The 21,732-nt window shown below is 42.6% G+C and overlaps 1 protein-coding gene across 3 annotated transcripts in view; it reads left to right on the top strand.

The window, feature by feature from the left end:
* Positions 1–21,732, top strand: part of MARCHF3 (membrane associated ring-CH-type finger 3) — a 138,260-nt gene that overhangs the window by 79,336 nt on the left and 37,192 nt on the right. For 2 of the 3 annotated variants that reach the window (XM_070412559.1, XM_070412561.1), the window contains exon 2: positions 21,174–21,417. In XM_070412559.1, the coding sequence (XP_070268660.1) occupies positions 21,230–21,417 (188 nt within the window). In that variant the 5' untranslated portion in view covers positions 21,174–21,229. Of the gene's footprint in view, positions 1–3,230; positions 3,299–21,173; positions 21,418–21,732 lie in introns of all 3 variants that reach the window. The other variant, XM_070412560.1, reaches the window with a different exon arrangement.

Below are 21,732 nucleotides of genomic sequence, written 5' to 3'. Positions count from 1 at the left end.
CAAAATACCTGGTCACTGTATGGTTTTTCTTGTTGTTTGTAAGAAATAAGGAACATTATTTATTTTAGCCTCTGCAAAACTGAGAAAATATTGCATTTTCTTTATTGTAATGCACATGTGAAGTTATTTCCCTCAAACCAGATTCTAATTTCCTGTAATTCAGTAGGACAGCTCACAGAACTTTATTGCCTACATTTCTGAAGTGCCATGGGGAAAAATTAAATCATTGCACAGGATGGGGAGTAGAGGAGTTGTGATGCCTAGAAAAACGTGTGATGACTCACACATATGAAGAGAAGTTTCACCCACAGCGTGAGACTTTAGAAATACTAAGGAAGGTGATTAAATTCTAAGAATCAGATCAACAGAGCTGAGAAGTATGTTCTGCTCTCCTCTAAATTAGTAAAATGTGGATTGAAAAAATCTAAAGTACTCATCAATGTCAGTGAGAGCTGCTGAAACTATATATTGTGGAATTTAACCATGAAATCTTGCAGCTATTACAATGTCTTACCAAATAATTCGATACCAAGAATTCTTCCTGTTTCAAAACTTGAGTCTTATCAACAGAATATGTGCTTTTTCTTTAAGCTTTCAATTCTACTCTGCATTATTAGGAAACTCGGGAGTTTTGGGGAGTATACTTGTCAGAACTGGAGAAATCACCTACTTAGGTAACTTTGGGGGAGAAAGGTTTTCACTTTTTATTCCCCTTGCCCTACTCTTCTGTCTCACCTCACTTCACCCCAATTAGAATGACTAACGGCATCTTGCATCATATGTGCACTTAATCAGTATTAATAATAAAAGTGGTAGCAAGGCACAGCAATTCGAGTCAAAAAATGCAGTTATCAGGTTCTTCCACTGACTTGAGGGTGCTGAGAAAATCATAAGATTCCTTTCCTTTGATTTTCTCATTTATGAAACAGAAGTGAAAATATTCACCCATTCTCGTAAGGTCACATGGTTAAATGTACAGTTGAGAGCCAGGCAATTTGGTTATATAAATCCCAAACAGGCTGATGATTACAGCTCCTGTTTATAGACTTGTCTTGTAGCAAGGATATGATTCACATTAAGTATATGGATTTTTAATGGAAATTAGTATGTTCCTGCTTAAAAAGAAAAAAGCCAGTCAAATGTTAATTTAGGCACATTATATTTATATGGGGGAAAAGAGAGAGAGAGGAGTATTCCAGCTGGGTCATTTTGTCTCTCCACATTGACATCTGTGGCCGCCATCTGTGTGTGGAGAAGCGGCCGGAGGATCCAGTCACTAACCTGGGTCTTCCCACAAAACCAGCTCCTCCCTGGAGCAGGTGCTTGGAGAGGGTTTGCTGACTTCCTTCCCTGGATATCTGTAATGTCATGTCTGAATCTGTTGGATAAAGGAAGTCCTCTTGGTTACTTGTTTGAATTGTTTATGATGATGAGGTGTGCTTTTTTGAATTTTGGTAGGCTTGCTCTGGTTTGGTTTGGTTTGGTTGTCTAAGGAGGTGATTTAATATGCTTTCCCTCTTGAGGTTTATACAATGTTTATTGTTCTTTTTTTCCAGATATGATAAAAATATTTTCATTTTCAAAAATTTTAAAAATACTAAAAACATAAACAATAAAAGTAAAATAAGAATCACTTATTACCCAGAGAGAACCACTACTTACATGTGGGTACACCATCTTTCTCTTTGGTAGTTGAAATTATAGATATAAATACTCGTATATCCTACTTCTTTTTACATCACTTTATATTTTATTTTCCAGTGCTGTTAAACATCTATTATAAAAGTAATGTTATAATCCATTTTATGGATGTACTCTAACCTTTTCCCAACTGTTGGACAATTGTTTTGTGCTACTAGAAAAAAAACACTGCATTTCTGATTATGTCCCTAAAATATATTCCTTGAAGGAAAGGCTCAAACATTATATCCTAAAAATAGTTCCCTAAAAGGAAAGGCACAACCATTTTGAAGCTTTTAGTACGTACCACCAGATTGCTTTTCAGTATGTGTGAGGGCTCATCACCCAGGCTGAGAACAGCCTGTGTCACCTCCACCTAGCACACCCCAGGCATCCACGCTCCTAATGTGTGATCAGGGATCATACATAGCCTGAGCATCACCAAGAAGGTAATTGAGAATTTGCTTAAGTTTTACTTGATGGATTTTTCAAAGATGTATATGTATATGTATATATTTATATACTTTTTTAGATTATCAGCTTTTCGGTTGTTTCTGCTGTATTAGTCAGCAGTCTTCAGAGAAATAGATAATAGATAGATAGATAGATAGATAGATAGATAGATAGATAGAATGATATTTATTGTAAGGAATTGGCTTATGTGATAATAGAGGCTGACAAGTTCCAAGATCTGCAGGGTGAGTTGGCAAGCTGGAGACTCAGGAGAGCTGATGGTCTACATTCCTGGCCATAGGCCGGCAGGTTTGAGGCCAAAGGAAAGCCAATGTTTCCGTTTGAATCTGAAATACTGATGTCCCAGTTGAATGGCTGTCAGGCAGGAGGAATTCCCTCTTCTTCAGGAGAGAGTCTGCCTTTTGCCTTCAATTGATTGGATGAGGCCCTCCCACATTAAGAATAATCGCCGAAACTGGTTTGGCTCAGTGGATAGAGCGTCGGCCTGCGGACTGAAGGGTCCCAGGTTCGATTCTGGTCAAGAGCATGTACCTTGGTTGCGGGCATATCCCCAGTAGGAGATGTGCAGGAGGCAGCTGATCGATGTTTCTCTCTCATCGATGTTTCTAGCTCTCTGTCTCTCTCCCTTCCGATCTGTAAAAAATCAATAAAATATATTAAAAAAAAAAAAAAGAATAATCTGTTTTGCCCCAACCTGTCTGGCTCAGTGGATAGAGCATCAGTCTGCGGACTGAAAGGTCCCAGGTTCGATTCCGGTCAAGGGTATGTACCTTGGTTGTGGGCATGGTTCTTTGCAGGGGAAAACCAAGCTGAGTTTGTAATTCCACCTGCATCGGTTGATGTCAACATTCCCAGAACCATGCACTCTCTTTATCTTGTTTACACAGCACTCAGCCCAGGGCCCACTTAAATGTTTACCAGGTAGCTTAGGGAGAAATGCATGTTCTTTTAATAAAACAGGAACATGTGGGAGGGGAAATTTACAACATTTTGGGTATCTGGGTCATAAGGATCCGAACACTAGAAAGAAGCCGGAATACACTGCATCATGATTTTTATTAAGTTCTCTTTTCTAGGTGATATAAAATGTGTCCTGCCTGCTGGAAGAGAAAATGCAACTAAAATTAATCCATGATGACAGCGTGTATGTATGCAAACAAGACATGCTGACTTCTCTAGCTTGGTCTGTCCATAAATTGGACTCATTTCTTAGATTTACAAATGATGATCACTGTGGTAAATTCAATAACAGAACTTCCTGCTCTAACCATGGCATTCTCCTCAGTATCTTTTTAGAGCCCTTAAGTGGTTTTGATGTACAGGAAACGAAAAGCAGGCAGATTAAAAGTTACACAAATAATGAAGATGAGTTCCTAGGCAAATTACCCATTACTGTGGAGGTTTTCAGATATTTTCATTAAAACGAGTAAAAAGGCCATCTTTTTAGATACTTGTATATCTACAGATGATTGTAAACTCGTTGTCTTTATTTCTTTCCAGCTCCCATAAGCCTCTTTTATTAGTTTCAAGGAATAAAGCTCCAATCTGCTTCAATAAACTGTATTATTTTTTAACTACAAAACCATACACAGTTTCTTTACATGAGCAATCTTCTTTAATGGCAATGCAGTCATTGGGAAAACTCCATTAAAAGGTATACTTTATAGACTTTCCTTCTTCTACCTTCTAGCCCTCTATTCAGAAAAAGCCCCACAATGTTATTAAGACCATTGCTTTTTCACAAGTACCTGGCATATAATTAGCACTTAAAAATATTTGTTGACTCGTTGAACAAATATATGAATTCACTATCTTGACATCCTCCCCAGAAAAGAAGGCCACCATTCATTCGTCTGTATCTATCCTGCTTCTGAGTCGCTACCTCATTCTGGGGCTAAAATGGTACCTGGCCCTTAGGCAAACCCAGGGAGGATAAAGGGAAAGTTACAGAGGTATAGTGGCCGACCTGGCTCCTCAGAGCCTCATATTAGCCCTCTAGCAAAAACAAAGGGAGACAATATTCTGTTCTCTATTGTATTGATGCTGTGTTTTAAGGTAATATTCTCTGCACACTGCACCTTACAGTCACACTTAATTGTTTTAGGTGTGCCTGGTATTTGTGTTCAGTCTCACCTCAATGTTTTTCCAGTAAGTGCTGGCCCTTCTGCCCCAGTTCAGGATCATAGCATCCAGTGGCTGGATTCATCAGGCCCACCTCTGTCCCTCTCCAGAGCCATATATAATATTTTAATAATAATGAGAGATACCACTGAATGGGCACCCACTGGACGAGACACTTGGGCTAATTTGCACAATGATTCTATATGGGAGGCACTTGCCTTTTTTACAGATGGGCAAATTAACGTAAGTTAGTTATCCAAGATTGCACAGGAGTAACTGGTGGCAAAAGCCAGTATTCAAAGCCATGTACCTGATTCCCAAGCTCATGTTTTTTTCTGCTCCTCCACTCTGCTTCTCAAAATACTGTGTTTTCTCCTATATTAGTGTCAGTTTTGTGGTAAATGCCTTTTGGCTTAGACAGAAGTATCAAAAGCAATAGTATACCCTTGTGATATTTGAAGTTGCTGTGGCCCTCACACAATAATGGCAGCTAGCAGTGTTTGCTGTGTGCCAAGGAAGGTCTGTGCTAGCGTTACATAAGTCATTTCATTTAATCCTAAAATAGGAGGTTGGGCACCATTTTATCCCCAACTTGATGAGACATAACTGATAGATGGAAAAGCTGGGTTTCAAACCAAAGATGTTAATTCCATGACTCACATGCTGAACCACTGCAGTAAATAGCATTCCCCTACTTCGTTTTTTAAAAAGAAAATTTTAACACTTTTCACTGGTGAGGCTAGTGACTTCTGGCTTCTATCGGTAGTCAAGCTGATTATTACCACTGGTTATGGTAGCATGTATTTTCTTCCCTATTGTGCTCATATTAGAAGTTTCAGTCTGGATTATACTTCAGTAGCCCTAAGCTCTGTGACTGAGTCCAGAATGGTAAGAATTATGGCGAATTGTTAGCATATAGATGGCATTATATTATAATCACTAGAGGCCCAGTGCACAAAAATTTGTGCACTCGGGGGGTCCCTCAGTCCGGCCTGTGCCCTCTCGCCGTCTGGGACCCCTTGGGGGATGACCACCTGCTGGCTTAGGCCCGCTCCCTGGGGGAGCGGGCCTAAGCTGGCCATCAGACATCCCTCTGGCAGCCCAGGAGCCTCAGGGGATGTCCACTTGCCAGCGGGGAGTAGGCCTAAGCTGCAGTCGGACATCCTTAGTGCTGCTGAGAAGGCGGGAGAGGCTCCCACTACCACCGCTGTGCTGGCAGCCATCAGCCTGGCTTGTGGCTGAGCAGAGCTCCCCCTGTGGGAGCGCACTGACCACCAGGGGGCAGCTCCTACATTGAGCGTCTGCCCCCTGGTGGTCAGTGTGTGTCATAGTGACCAGTCATTCCCAGTCGTTCTGCTGTTAGGGTCAATTTGCATATTACCCTTTTATTATATAGGATAGAGGCCTGGTGCATGGGTGGAGGCTGGCTGGTTTGCCCTGAAGGGTGTCCCGGATCAGGGTGGGGGTCCCACTGGGGTGCCTGGCCAGCCTGGGTGAGGGGCTGATGACTGTTTCTAGGCTGGCCACGGCCCCCAGCCACCCAAGCTTCCAGTGGAGGCTGGCTGGAAGCAGGTATCTGGGATTTATTTATCTTCTATAATTGAAACTTTGTTGCCTTTAGCGGAGGCCACAGCGGCCAGGGCAGGTGGGAAGCTTGGCTTCCTCCATTGCCGGGGCAACCAAGCCTCCTGCTTGCTCCAGCTCCGTGTCTGCCGGCCGCCATCTTGATTGGGTTAATTTGCATATAGTCTGATTGGCTGGTGGGCATGGCTTGGGTGTAGCAAAGGTACTGTCAATTTGCATGTTTCTCTTTTATTAGATTAGATTTGTTGAATAAGTTGAAGTTTTATTGAATTGAAAATAAAAGATGGCATTGTATAGGGCAGTGATGGCAAACCTTTTGAGCTCGGCGTGTCAGCATTTTGAAAAAGCCTAACTTAACTCTGGTGCCATGTCATATAGAAATTTTTTGATATTTGCAACCATAGTAAAACAAAGGTTTATATTTTTCATATTTATTTTATATATTTAAATGCCATTTAACAAAGGAAAATCAACCAAAAAAATGAGTTCGCGTGTCACCTCTGACATGCGTGTCATAGGTTCGCCATCACTGGTATAGGGTGTGTGTGTGTGTGTGTGTGTGTGTGTGTGTGTAAAGATATGCTTTTATTTTCATTAACCAAGAGGTCAGGACCTGAAAATATAACTAGAGGTCCAGCTATCTGAGTAACACTATTACTTCTGACAGAGAACTATTTGCTAGAAGGATTCTCAGTGGGCGCTGAATTGCTTTTATTAGTTTATTTAAAGTGTGCACTTCCCTTTTCACCTTTGTTTCAAAAGAGAGTATCTGAATGTGTGAAAGTCCTCCATTATAGAGTCATAGAGTTATTTCCCACCTGTTCCTGGGTTCAGCAGCTCTCGGTGAGTTCCAGGGAAGCCAGAAAAGAGCTGCTTCCATCCTGCTCATGCGTTTGGCATGCATTTCTCAGCCCATTTCCCTCCTGCGTACAGCAGTGACCCCCCACACTGGTGTCTACAGGGCCATTTAGGAATCTCCTCTGATTCCATCCCGCTGTTATTTTTCTTCTCACTGTTTTGTGATTTTTCACTGAATTTCAAGCTAACTAGGAATGCAGATGGGCACATGAGCATCTAGGTTTCCCAAAATACACATTTTTCATGAGTACCTCTCTCTTAAAGTGTGTGGATAGAGGCTGCATATTATCTTCCCGTGATCACTCTTTTTTAATGTCTAACTGACAGCTGCCTGTCAGTAAAACAAGGTGATAATGGGCAGAAAATGTCTCTGCTCTTAGGAGAGCAAAAAAAGGAAAGACCCTGGATTCCTATGGGTCTCAGAGACACTTGTCAGCCATTGTTAAAGAAGACTTATAAGTGCCTCTGTGGGGAATACCTATGAATGGCCCAAACATTCTCACTCTTATTAGTGAGAAGAAAAAAAGGGAGCTGTTTCTCATACATGTGCAGACTTTACCCACAGTGCAGATTCTTCCCCCAGTGGGAGCTTGCCCAGTGTGTTAATGTGTCACCATTGCAAGCCTGGAGCAGGGTGTGGCCATGCCAGATGGCACCTGCAACTTCACTGATGAGTCACGGACAAAGCTCAAGCTGATACAGCTCAGGTGGTCTCAACTAGTCATTCTGAAGGGAGTAGTTCTGCTCACCTGCTTACACATGCTTGAGGTGCCTTCAGATGTATCTAACAAATAGTATGAAAGTGGAAGTCTACAGGGCCAAGTGACACCACATGACACCACTGCTCAGCCACAATAAGCAAAAGAGGATATTTTAGAATTGTTCTCATTTTCCTAAGGGATCAGTAAATGCAGGAGTGTTGAGCCTAACGAAAGACTGTATCAATCATAAAGATGAGAGTCAGATACCAAAACAAGTGAGGGAAACAGCACCTGTCTTTTCTACTGAGAGTGCTGCAAGATAGCAGGGACCATGCCCTGGACCAGTGATGGCGAACCTATGACACACGTGTCAGACATGCGAACTCATGTTTTTGGTTGATTTTTTTTTGTTAAATGGCATTTAAATATATAACATAAATATCAAAAATATAAATCTTTGTTTTACTGTGGTTGCAAATATCAAAAAAATTTCTATATGTGACACGGCACCAGAGTTAAGTTAGGGTTTTTCAAAATGCTGACATGCCGAGCTCAAAAGGTTCGCCATCACTGCCCTGGACTTGCTGTGTGCCCCTTTAAATCACAAATCCAGCTCTCTGTGCTCAAGAAGAAGGATTATTAATGGGGCAAACATTTTTTATTTACGTAAAGACAAGTGGACCTTTAAGAATAATATAAACAACAAAGACAACTCAGTCACTATAGGATAAAACTAAGACACCAGTTCCTTACTCTTGAAAATTGGCAAAGGAAAGAATGAGTCCTGCCTTTTCTGTGCATATTGTATTTGAGGAAAGCCAGATTGCACTGGTTAATGAAGGAATGTTCTTCACATGAGAATTCCAGCCACTAAATGTGGAAGGGAAATTAGAACTAGAAAAGCATAACTTTGTAGCTCCAAATGAAATAATTGAGTCAAACCACTATCACCAATGGATTCAATGATTGTACCATTAGAAATGTTAATAGGGAACTTCACAACGGAGAAATCAGGCTGCCAAACCCACTAAAGGTGGGATGGCCACACATTAGGTGCCTGCCGACGTGATGTAATGAAAAGTACCCAATGAATGAAAAGGACACAATGCCACCTCTGAGGTATTGTAGCTTAAGAGTTAAACTTGAACTTAATCAAACCAATCAATAAGTTTCCAGAAAATACAGGGGCTATAAGAACAAGTTAAATGATACCAAAAGAAGACAAATTATGAAAGTGGCTATTGAGAAGGGCCCCATGAGGAACCCTATAAAAGTATATTCAGCAAGACAATGGCATGGGGGGGGGGGGGGAGTGGCTGCGGGCAAGTGAGAGGGACTTCAGAGACAGAACATCCAACTCTTGTACCCTATTTGGATCATTTAAACAAACCAACTATAAATGATTTTTCAAGTTGGAGAAATTTGACTACAGTTTGGGTATTAAATGATAACAAGGTATTATTGTTTATTAGGTATGATAATGGCTTTGTGGTTATATAAGAAAGGTCCATGTTTTTAGAAATTTATACTGAAGTATATAGAAGTAAAATGACATAATTTCTGGGACTTGCTTAAAAATCTTAATAGGATTCCAGAGACATAGAAGCATTGAACAGAGTGCGGAATCTCAGAGGGAAGGCGGGGGAGGTAATTAACCAAAGACCTTGTATGCATATATGTAAAACACATGGACACAGACAATAGGGTGCTGAAGGCCTGCGGGGGAAGGTAGAGGAGGAGGGGCAGGGGAGGGGGCTGAGGGGGTCAATGGGGGGAAAAGGGGACATATGTAATACTTTCAACAACAAAGAATTATTTTTTTTAAAAAATCTTAATAGGATGAGAGAAAGAAAAAGAGAGTGCAACAAGTGTGGTAAAATTTTGATTATTAGATGGGAATGAGGGACTATATGTGGGTTTACTGTAGTTTTCTCTCTGTTTGAAATGTTTTATTATAAAAATATTAAGGAAAAAATAACAGTTCTCTCTCAGAGATGATAGTGAAGATCTATTGGAGCTGGGACTAGAAAAAGTCACTTTATCTGGGTATTTAAAATTTTATGATATTTTTCCTTAATTTTTTTGATAATATCCTCTTTATTTTAAAAAAATTAACTAGTTTTGTTAGATCTTTGGGGTAGTCACTAGAAACCAGTTTCATTGCCACACATCAAGCAATTGGAGGAGAATTTGTGAAAGCGAATGCCGATCTTAGCTGAAATAACTTGCTTTCTTCAGCACCTGCAGTGGCTGGTCTCCAGGGACTTATCTGGCTACATGTGTTTTTCACATTTATTAGTGAAATTGGAGATTCAAGAATAAAACACAGTCCGCGGGAACATTGTGTTATTTTGTGACATTTTAGAGAATTTTTAGCCCATAAAGCAAATGAGTGAGCTCTGTGGGGGCATAACTGTTATTTTCACCCTGGAAGGCAGTGAAGACCCATTGTATTTATTAAGCACTTAGATGATAGAAAATTAATAGTGCTGTGAAAATAGAAAAACACACTCACACTATTGCTATTAATAGAGTAATTTTTAACCACTTACTGGAATTGTAACGTGCTGCCAGAATTAATGTTCTTCTCCTTCCAAAAAAAAACGACAGTGCTCATATTTGATATTTGTGTGACGGACTCTTTTGAATGAGAAAGAAATGGAAAGGGCTTGGCGTCATTCCTGATGGATGATGGGATGTGTGTTATTTTTCATGCCACAGTTTCCTATTTAATTGCGGTTTCCTATTTAATTGTCGTAACCCGCCAGAAATTTAAAAGAAAAAAAAATGTTCAATAAAAATACAAATGTTTAAGCAACTATTAAAAAATATATTGTAATTGTTTTTGTCTGTTTTGAAGGAAAACAACCATCAGACAAAAATTTAAAGGTAGACCTCTGTATAATATTTTTGTGTGTGTTGGATAATAATTTCATTCATTGTCAATGTACAGTTATTTTTGGTTCTATCAAACAGGCAGGACCAGGTGAAGGAACTTCACCCATTGTTTTTGGCAAAGCTGGGTATACAAAGACATGAATAGACCAGATATTTGATTCAGGACCTTTCTTCTAGGTGGTTGAGGAGCTTAAGGGAAGTTCTGGTGGGAAGACAGCCTTCTGTGTAAGCTGATGCACTGGGGCATTTCTAGAACACTCAGCTTCCCTGAAGACTGGGAAGAGAGTGGGCTGGATCTCCCACTGAAAAAGTCCAGACAAAGCCAACAACACTCCAACAGATGGCAGCCATGTAAGATGAGGGACTGATGCAATTGCCAAAGTCAAGGTGCACCTTGAGCTGGAACTGGGCCAGAGTCAAGAGTTGGGACAGGCAGCCCAAGGAGCAAGTGCAGGAGGGAGGAGTGTGCTTAGAAAAAATACCACCTCAGTGGCACCTTTGAAGGCGTTAGTAGGCACTTTGCATTAAATAGGTGCTTTGTTTTGAGGTAAGCAGGAAGTAAGAAAGAGGCCTTTCCCCACCAATTTCATGGTCCTCGAGAATCCAGGATATACAAAGGTGAAGAGATTCAAGATAAAGTGATCTCAGTTAACTCAGTCCTTGACTAAGGGTTACTTTTTTCTTGTGCTTGTTTGTTTCTTGATTATTTAAAAGGATATATTTTAGGGAACCAATAAAAAAGAATCTATGGTGTGTGTGTGTGTGTGTGTGTGTGTAGAGAACGGAGTAAAGTAATTCCAGGGGGTTGTGTCTGTGCTTTTTGCCTATGTTTATACAAGACTGTCAAAGCAGATGTCAGCAGTTCTGCCTCCGAGGGATTTTTGGCCTGGGAAGTTAGGAGAGTAGTAAGGAGGAGTGTGGAGAGGTAGGCTAGGTGAGGGGACCTAGAGGTAGGCTCTGGAAGGGGCCTCTTTCCCCAGCCTGGCCCGGGCTGTTGTGAGATGACTGCTGCCCTACAGTCTTAAGCACAGCGGGTTACCAAGTGCCCTCCATGTGCCAGGCACATACCTACCACAGGCCCTCGGTGTCAGGAGGAAACCAGGCTTCGCGCCAAGTAATTGTTCTACGGATAAGCTCCAGGTGGCCATTCAAAGCCAGGACTCTGTGATCTGAAACCAGAGCTGTGTCTCCTCTCCCCTAAAGGCTCCCAAGGGGCCCCTGAATCCCAAACCACAGATGTGAAAAGGCAATGCAGAAGCACCCAGAGACTCTGACAGGCCTCCAGACCACGTGTGAAAGAACATGAGGTTTGGCAGATTTCAGTAATTGAAACATATGATTGGGAGTCTAGTCTGTAATGCCAAAGACGGGGCTGAAAAGCAAAATCCAAAGAGCTTTATACTTTGCTCTGCATTTCCTTAATATTCCTTGGCAAGGTGTGTAACTTTGGTTTTCCTTGCAAGTACATGTAGGGTAACATATGCCCCCAAACGTCTCTTGGGACATCACAGGCCTGAAAGCACTCCGGAGGGTCCCTACCCCCAGCCTGGTGGGAGGCAGAGCTTGGACACTGCCCTGTGAGAGGGCAAGACTACAGCTTCCTACTTCAACTTCCTAAAGAGTGCTCTTGGTGAAATGCAGTTGGGGAAAGCCGCAAGGAACCCTGGTTTAAGATAAGCCGGCAACTGGCTTTATTCCAGGGTATGGTGTGAGGTGGGGTTAAGAATTAGCAATTCTGTATTGCTGGTACAGGGTTGTTTGTGCAGAGGAGAGTGAGATACAACTTGGACTGGACCCCAAATCAACTTCCTTACTAGGGGACATTCACTTAAATGCTGGTAGAAAATGTGTCTGAACCCAACCACGAATTAGGAACTTTTGTTCGTAGAACATGTTCAGCTCTCATTTGCAGCTGACATGTTTTTCTCCTGTGTCATTAGATACCCTGGTCAGCAGGCCATACCCTCCACACCTTTCCCCATGCTGGACAGGTAGCTGTTGGCACTGGACACACTGAATATCATTTGAAGAATACACATTTTTTTCTCATCTCCAAGTACTGTACCATGAACATTTCATTCTATTTTGCCTGCTCTCCTCTGTTTTTTTTAAACTTGACGTTTAAACTTTTCTGATTTGCCCGGATTGTTCCCAAGCTCCCAGAACTCATCCGTGCAGCTCCATTCCCCCACCAGCTCCCGGGCTCAGCAGGGCTCTGTGTAGGAGCTAGTTGTTATTTACAAGTGTAATTCAGCTGTCACTGTGTCTTTGAACATACGGTGTTGTTGTGGGATTTTTAATTGCCATTTTCATCTATATAATTAAAATTAAATGAAAAAATGGATAGCTTCCAATATCTGAATTAATTTTATGAGTACTGCTTGAGAGGGAAAGTATGTGTAAATACAATAATTGTTACTTGATGCCTTTAGCAGAACTAGAGATTGTACCTGGCGGAAAAGAAAATATAGTAATTAGAAATGGGGGGGGGGGGGAATTAGTTTGATATTTCTGTGACTGAGAATCAGAATTAATGACCTGGATGAAAAGTGATAAATAACTCTAGATATGTTTCAAATAGTACACGGAATGTGTTATGGTAATTCTCTACAGATCCAACTTGTCTGGTGCTGGTCTGGATTTTTTTTTTTTCTTCCCAGAGTTCATCATGGGTGTTTACACATTCCTCAAGAAAGGGCCCTTATCCCAAATCAAAACCTCTGTCATGCTCAGAAACAGGCAGGCATTTCACCTGCCTATTCTGCTCTGTAACAGTGAGCACGTATTAGAGATAAATGAGGCAGTAAAGAGCAGAGTTTGTGTGTGGGTTGTGTTTTGTTTTTTTTTGTTTTTTAATTCATTGGGCCAGCCAGTGTTTCACTTGCAGACTCATCAAGCGCCTGACAGTCATGTTTATAAAGATGTGGATGGTCACTTTATTTGAAATGACAAATTCTTCGCTCTACATAATGAGGTCAGTGAAGCATCCAGAAAAGAAATGTATAATTTGGTAGCGTGGGTCTGTAAGCACAGCCCTGCCGCGGCTATTTAAGCTTAATGAAGCAGCTACTTTGCTGCAACACATTCTTAGTGAATAGCCTCCTTGGCGTGTTTTTGAAAACTTAAACGTTGCTGGCAATCATGTCCCGGCAATCTCCTTGGAGAGCCTTTGTGCCCTGTTCTCGGAAGAAATATGCCACTTTTACATGTTAATGGTTTTGGAATTAGTCATTTGCTCCATTTTCATTGGAAAGCAAGGTCAGTACGGGATTTCCTGCCTGCCTTCATTTTCTCTGAACATTCAGAATACTCTCAGTCAGTTCACCAGCCATGCAGCACACTGTCTGGTTATAACATGCCTGAAAAGCCAAAGAAATGTTCCCTCAAAGAGCATTCCTATTCTCAGAGACTCTTCTTAGAATCCACAGTCTAAAAATCTAACTCAGAGGGGAAATTTCCTGGACAGACCATTATTGCTATTTTTTCCCCATTTCCATCACCAGCCGACTTGTATCACCCATTCACTGGTCTCATTAGAGGAGGCCTCGCTCCCTGAGCATGCGAATCCTTGAAGAAGGCTAAGGGATAGTTTGGAAATCCTTTTTGAAGCAGATTTACTTGTGTAAAAGTAAGGTCAGGCTTTTGAATCCTGGACCAGTGTTAATAAAGTACAGCTTTGATGGAGCAGAAAGACATCTCACCCTTCCATGGTTCTGCAGTTTCATTCCCCCAAATCTAAGGCATCCGGTGGTTTTCCCTGAACTAGCAGGACATGATTGCTGGAGTCCTCAAACTCTGCAGTCCCGAGAGGGTCTGGGGAACACTCCAGACCATTTAGTGGCCTATGCTTGGGAAATGTAAAGCAGGACTTGGAATGATGGACTCTATACCACCAGGCATTTCCCAGGAAAACCTAGTAAGTTTTCGAAAAACATTTTTTAATGGATGAATGAATTAAGAAATAAATTAGCTCCTTTTATTTTCTTTGTTGATCAACTCTGGGGGTGGAGGTGTCACAGGACCCTTCCAGGACATATTGGAAGCTAAGAAGCCCGCTTCTTAAAATCTCTGGAGTTGGCATTTAGAGTTGCATTTGGAAATACAATCTTGCTCCAGACTGCCAATCCAAGCTTGGGCCTGCTTAGGCCACTGCCTGGGCAGCCCGTATGACCAGGTTAGTGCCAGCTGGCACACAGCCTTCTCATCCTACATCTAAGTGATTAAAGGTGACTTGGCACTAAAAATACAGTTCTGATAGAAGCAAGCCTGAAGAGGCACTTGAGAGAGGCTTGTGTTTTATTTTCTAGTGTATTTATCACACGCTAGACTAGCTAAGATAATGGTAGCTGCTGTGACAACTACACTAAAGTATCTTAAACCTAATAGCTTTTCATCGTATATCTTTTTTGTTTATTTGTTTTTTTGTTAATCCTCACCCGAGGATATTTTTCCATTGACTTTTAGAGAGAGTGGAAGGGAGGGAGAGAGAGAGAAACATTGATGTGAGAGACACAACAATTGGTTGCCTCACACACAAGCCCTGACCTTGGCCAGGGATCAAGCCTGCAACAGAGGTGTGTGCCCTTGACCAGAATCAAACCCAAGACCCTTTAGCCCAAGGGCCGACGGTCTATCCACTGAGCAAAACCAGCTAGGGCCATCATATATCTTTACTAAACATTTTCATGGAAGACTGAAACATCTGCTCAGGAATATGAAAAAGACAGGGCTAAGGAAAAGGAGAAGTGGGTATGCAAGGAAGAGACTCCCTTTGTGCTCCCCCTCTAAGACAGATGGAGTGACCCATTGGCAGAGCTCAGGTGTGTTCCAAAAGGTGCAGTGTTGCCCTAACCCCATGTTCGGCAAACTTCGGCTCTCGAGCCACATGCGGCTCTTTGGCCCCTTGAGTGTGGCTCTTCCTAAGCCTTAGGAGTACCCTAATTAAGTTAATAACAATGTACTTACCTATATAGTTTAAGTTTAAAAAATTTGGCTCTCAAAAGAAATTTCAATTGTTGTACTGTTGATATTTGGCTCTGTTGACTAATGAGTTTGCCGACCACTGCCCTAACCAGTTTGGCTCAGTGGATAGAGTGTCGGCCTGCGGACTGAAGGGTCCCAGGTTCGGGCATGTACCTTGGTTGCAGGTACCTCCCCAGTAGGGAGTATGCAGGAAGCAGCTGAATTGATGTTTCTCTCTCATCGATGTTTCTAACTCTCTATCCCTCTCCCTTCCTCTCTGTAAAAAATCAATAAAATATATATTTTTTTTTTAAAAGGTGCAGTGTTGTAGGAGTCAACTAGCCATGGGGATCAGAAACGAGATGCATCCAGGCCAGAAGAAGAGCGGAAATTAAGCTAAACGTAGTAATAAAATACAGCTCTCTCTGTGTGGGGCTTGTTGCAATTTACAAAGCACGTTCACAAGTATCATGTTATTTTAGGCCTCAGATGAGTGGCTCAGGAAGTATTAGTACCCTATTTTCAAATGTGCAAGAAATCTCAGCAAAGTCTGAGAGACAGAGTGATTTGCTCTCAAGAGTAGTGAACCAGAGTCAGGGTTGGTGTCCTACCTTTAAGAACAGAGCTTTTTGCTCGACTGGCATGGGTCAGTGGTTGGGCGTCGACCTATGAGCAGGAGGTCATGGTTCGATTCCTATTTAAGGCACATGCCTGGGTTGAGGGTTCGATCTCCATTGGGGAGGCAGCCAATCAATGAATCTCTCTCATCACTGATGTTTCTCTCTCTCTCTCTCCCTCCCTCCCCCTTCCTGTCTGGAATCAATAAAAATTTAAAAAAAAAAAAAAAAAAAAAAAAAAGCAGCCCTAGCCGGTTTGGCTCAGTGGATAGAGCGACAGCCTGCAGATCTAAGGGTCCCGGTTCGATTCCAATTAAGAGCACATACCTTGGTTGCAGGCTCCTCCCCGGCCCAGGCTCTGGTTGGGTGTGTGCAGGAGGCAAATCAATCTATGTGTTTCTCTCACATCAATGTTTCTCTCTGTCTTTCCCTCTCTCTTCCATTCCCCCTAAAAAAAAAATCAATGAAAAAGATATCCTTTAGTGAGGATTAACAACAAAAAAAAAAATAACAGCACTTTTTCCCATAACTCTGTGATCCTTATGGAGGGTCCAGGGGCTGCTGAGGCAAAAGGGCTGCCCTTCCCTTCCTTTCCCTTCCCTTCCCTTCCCTTCCCTTCCCTTCCCTTCCCTTCCATTCCCTTCCCTTCCATTCCCTTCCCCTTTGACCTCTGGACACATCCTCATAATGCCAGTCATGTTCCCATGGAAATCACTTACAATGGCAGCCTGTTCAGAAATGCAGCAGCGATTATCTGCAGCCTGGTTGGGTTCTTGCTTTTGTAAAACCTGCACTCTGTCCTTTAAAGGGGTCAAGTTTAACAGGCAGTCCTTTTTGTCTTAACAATTGACACACACACACACAAAAATACAGAACAAAGAATTGTCTTTAGGCGGGGGGAAAACAATTGTCTAACCAGGCTTTCATTTATTTAGCCCTCCCTCCTTTTTTATTGTTTCCCTCTCATCTACCTTTTTCCACTGTGTGCTGCTGAATTTGGCCAGTGCCAAATTATGTTTTATTCTCAGCCTGAGTAAGAAATTATCAAGGTGTAAAGGCTGGCCAACAAAGGTCCCATCCTACCAGTGCAATTTGAAGTTTCAAGTTTATACAGACACCACTCCCTCCCAGCATGTTTTTGTCCTAAGAAATCCCAGAGAGCAGAATTCTTGGGTAGACAAGAAAGACATTTTCTCACAAGAGCAGCAGTAGTGATAAGAAAGTGGTCAAATGGTGCTTGAAATTTTGCACAAAGATCCGTGAGAGACCAGGCGCTGGGCTACAAACCCACAGCTCAGCTCTTTTTAGCATCCAGGCAATAGCCTGCTGTTTTCCCAGGTGGCTCTGAATGAGACAGGGGAATGCAGGGGCCATTTGTCACTGCCCCAGGTGCAATAGTCATGCCAGTTGGTACATGCAGCCTGCAGGGCCCACTCCTGCCCACGTCTGGATCGAGGCCTCTGGGCTTCCTTTTGATGGAGATTGGGGAGAACATGTCCCCTTCTATGCTCCTCCACCTGAGCCAATCATTAGATTCACTCCTTTGGGGCTGGAACCAATTCAGCCCTCTGACCATGATCAAAGGTGCTCATGCTCTGTGTGATTCCTTCCACTCCATTTGCAACTCAAGAAACGGGGTGTTTTGTTTTGTTTTGTTTTGTTTGTGGGGAGGGGGTAGAGGGGTTGAACAAAAAAGAGAGAGAAAAGACAGCTTTTTTAGAAGTGTGGAGATTGAATATGCCAGTCTTAGAATCTCAAGGTTATACTGGTCAATGGATGTGCTGGTGTGCCCTTCAGTGCGCGCTGGACTGGAGTCTCGCTTCAGCCAGGTCCTAAGTTGGGCTCAGGGTTCTGCAGAGATGCACAAGGAAAGAGTCAGGGCTTGCTTGCAGGAGAAGGCAAAGTAGAGAAGCCTTGTGTTCCTTTTTGCCCAACTCAGTGCCTGGCGCCCACTGTGAATGGAATAAACTGATGAGATAGATGGCTGATAATAGCCCTGATGCCTTTGAGAAGAGAAGTGAACTGAAGTACATCGTCCAGAAGTCAAATTACAGATATAAAATAAGATTAAAGGAAACGCTGCTTTCTAGAATTGTTTTAAGGGTATTTCATTGCAAAATGAGGTTATGCATTTAGAACCACTTCCTTTGATGAGGACTTAGTCTAGGTTATAAGTAAATGAACTTGGAGGCATTATACGCCTGAGAGACCTAAGCACTGACAGCCCTGGTCTCATGGTCTCACTCTGTGCATCCCTCCTCCGCCTTCTTCCGATTCCATCCAGTGTAGGGAGGACGCGTTTGGCTCTCTGAGTTGGAATTATGCAAAACCCCAAAATAGACGCTCAAAGTGCACCCAGACATAATGATTCCATGCTGCAAGAAGGTCACTGTGTCTGCTTTTCCTGCCAAGACACCCCTGGCTCTTAATCTATGGCTGCCTTGTGAAGCAAGAGAGCTGTGCCAGGAAGTTACACTCTGTGACTGTGAGGCATCATGAGAATTTAAAATCATGTCAATGGGGTTTTATAAGGGCAAGTCAAGGGAGTAGGATTAGACATAGTTTAAGAAGACGGTCTTTGAACATCCTTTTTTTCTGTGGCCTGAGAGCTACCATAACTCAGTTAAAATAAAATAAAAACCACATTATCTGGCCCCAGCTGCAAATCCACTCCACCCTGCCAATTCTGCCAAAAATTAAAAAGACAGCCACCCAAAAAGTATACTGTGATTATCTGAGTGGTGAGGTTATGAGTTAGTTTTATTGTTTTCTTTGTGCTTTTCTGTACTTTCCATAGCATATACTTCCTGGTTTTCTGATGCTAAAACAACAACAACAACAATTCCTATTTAAAAAGCAAAACTATACTAGCTGATTGTTTAGGTATGTTCCTTGAATGCTCAGTAAGTACCTGGTGGTTGAGAAGCCCACCAGAGTCATGACAATGGCAGCCCTGCCGCTTCCCCCATCTCAGGACTCAGAATAGAGTTGGTGTTCACAGCCCTGTTGAGGTGCCAAAAGGCTCCTGGAAAGGCCAGACCGCAGACCCTGAGAGGACTCATGGCAGCCAAGGAGCACAGGAAAGGGCGCGTACTTAGCCAGACACCTCCTCAACAAGGAAGGGATTCCATTCCCATCCGTTGTCTTTGGTGGTCAGGCCTGCTTGACACGTGCTTGTTGGGAGGGACAGTGTCAGCTCAGTTCATCTGGAAACACTACATTCTCATCCTAAGAATGTCCACTTGGTGCACATTTTTTTAGAAATTGGGAAGATCCTGTTTTCCAGACTTGTAGGAGTCAAGTAAAGTGTAATAAGTAGAGACATATATCTGGGAGCAAACAACCTTTTCAAGAATTTCAAAAATTCTCTTAGGGTTCGGGGGGAAGATTCATTTAGACTTGGGGCCTTGACCATTCAGACTGGTTATTGACCATGAACTCCATCTGCCAACCAACCCTGCCTCTATCTAGGTCGTGTCGGGCTCAGAAACTTGAGGGGAACAGGCTGAGCAGAAATGGCCTGTATGGACTGGGAAACTATGTCATCTCACCCTTAGACATAAATAATTCCACTAGAAAGCCCTCTATTTCTTACATATCACATGAGATTTAATATTGTATGTAGTGGGGTTCCTCACTCCAGTGGGCCTCACTGCCTTGAACTTGAGGTCAAATTCAAGCCCATGCCACACAGATCAGAAACGGAATTCCTAGCAGTTTGCATGATAGACTATGTGTCAGGGAGCGAAGGCTGTCATTAAGAATGGATTATTATTGTGGGTTTTGGTTTTTTGTTTTTGTTTTTGTTTTTTTGGTTAATCCTCACCCGAGGATATTTTTCCATTGATTTTTAGAGTGGAAGGGAGAGGGAGAGACAGAAACATCAATGTGAGAGAGACATATTGATTGGTTGCCTCCTACACGCACCATGACCAGGGCTGGGGAACCTTAACTTAGGTATGTGCCCTTGACCGGAATCTAACCCAGGACCCTTCAGTCTGTGGGCTGATGCTCTATCCACTGAGCCAAACTGGCTAGGGGCAAGAATGGATTATTTTTAATAGGCAGTAGAGATCTCACTTATCAGTTTCTTCCATACTCCTATGTGTTCCTTTATGACAATGCAGTGTCCATAGATTTTAGGTAGTACATAAATAAACAAAACTCAATACTAGTGTATTTATTGTAATGTCTATTAGGAAAAAAATGTAATAAGATCATCCAACTAGTCATTTTATTAATAACTTCACTTAAGACTAAAGAAAATAGGTTAAGTTTTTAAGGGAGGTTAATTTTGAAGACATAAGTAGATAATCCTATATAATAAAACCCTAATATGCAAATCGACCAAACAGAACGACCAGTTGCTATGATGCGCACTGACCACCAGGGGGCAAGACGCTCAACGCAGGAGCTGGCCCCTGGTGGCCAGTGTGCTCCCACAGGGCCAGCTCGCGAGCACAGCGGCAGTAGCGGGAGCCTCTCCTGCCTCCGCTATAGTCAGGTGGTAAGGAGTGAGGGGTCCAGGACTGCAAGAGCCCAGACTGTGAAAGGGATGTCTGACTGCCAACAGGGATCGGGCCTAAGCCAGCAGGTGGACATACCCCGAGGGGTCCCGGACTGCGAGAGGGCGCAGGCCACGCTGAGTGACGCCCCTCCCCTCCAGTGCATGATTTTCATGCACAGGGCCTCTAGTTGTATTATAAGCAAAGATATAGCAAAAGTCAGAATGGTTGTACATTAATTGAATGATTCATGTTTGGCAAATATTGTCCTACAAGGTGTTAGTTGGCCAGATTTTTTTTTATTTTTTTTCTCTCTCTCTCTCTTTTTATTAATCTTAGTATCTTAGAATGAAACTGCATGGGGAATAAATTGCTTCCAAGAATAAAATAGTTGCGATCAGTAATAATGATTCTAGTAATTTTTAGAGAGTGTCAACAAAAACTTACTGCTTCTCTGGTGCAGAGCAGGAGAGCTGCTTATCTTCTCTTCCGATCTAGCTTTGGAGCCATCATTCCCTCCTCTCTCCCAGAGCAGGAATCCTAATGTTTATGTACGCTGACATGCTCGCTGTCTTGTTCAGAGCTACCTCCACTGTTTCTTGTGACTTCTGTGTGTGTGCGCGTGCATATTAAATGGTAACAAGATAATGAGCCACGTCTAGGCTACCCCTGTTATTTATATTAAATAATGACACGATGATGTTGGTAGCCTGTAATTCTCCATTTCCTATTAACCACCCTGCCCAAGTAAACTGTTTTCTGATCTCTCTTAGATGGAAATCCTGTATGAATGCGGAAGCCATTAGCAGAGTAATTGCTGTCTGTTACCATGACAACCAGCCGCTGCAGTCACCTGCCAGAAGTGCTGCCAGACTGCACCAGCTCAACTGTGCCCCTGGTGAAGACTGTGGAGGATTGTGGCAGCCTAGTGAATGGGCAGCCACAGTATGTCATGCAAGTTTCGGCCAAGGACGGGCAGCTGCTGTCAACAGTAGTACGGACTCTTGCCACCCAGAGGTAGTACCACAATTAACATTAAAATAAATGAACGTGTAATTGATCCGAAGGACCCTTTGTCAGATGGGAAAAAAGGGAATGTAATTAGTGCTCAGGTCTTTGTGTCAGGTGAGAGGTGGTAGGGGAGAGGGTGGGGGCGGGGAGACTACACAAGTTCTGTTTCTATAGCAATAGGGTATAAGCTAAAATTCACTAATTTCGCCTAAAGACACACTTGCAGAGAGCCGGGCAGGGAAGGATCCCACAAGCCAGAGTCCCTTGCTTTACATTTATTTTGACATTGCAACAGTAATTACACTCATTGTCTCCAGGCAG

This window comes from Myotis yumanensis, unplaced genomic scaffold (assembly GCF_028538775.1).
Source record: "Myotis yumanensis isolate MYYU_CA2020_CCGP unplaced genomic scaffold, mMyoYum1.0.hap1 SCAF_4, whole genome shotgun sequence".
Taxonomy (NCBI): domain Eukaryota; kingdom Metazoa; phylum Chordata; class Mammalia; order Chiroptera; family Vespertilionidae; genus Myotis; species Myotis yumanensis.
Note: the sequence above shows the minus strand (reverse complement) of the source record. Positions and strands in the feature narration are given on the sequence as shown.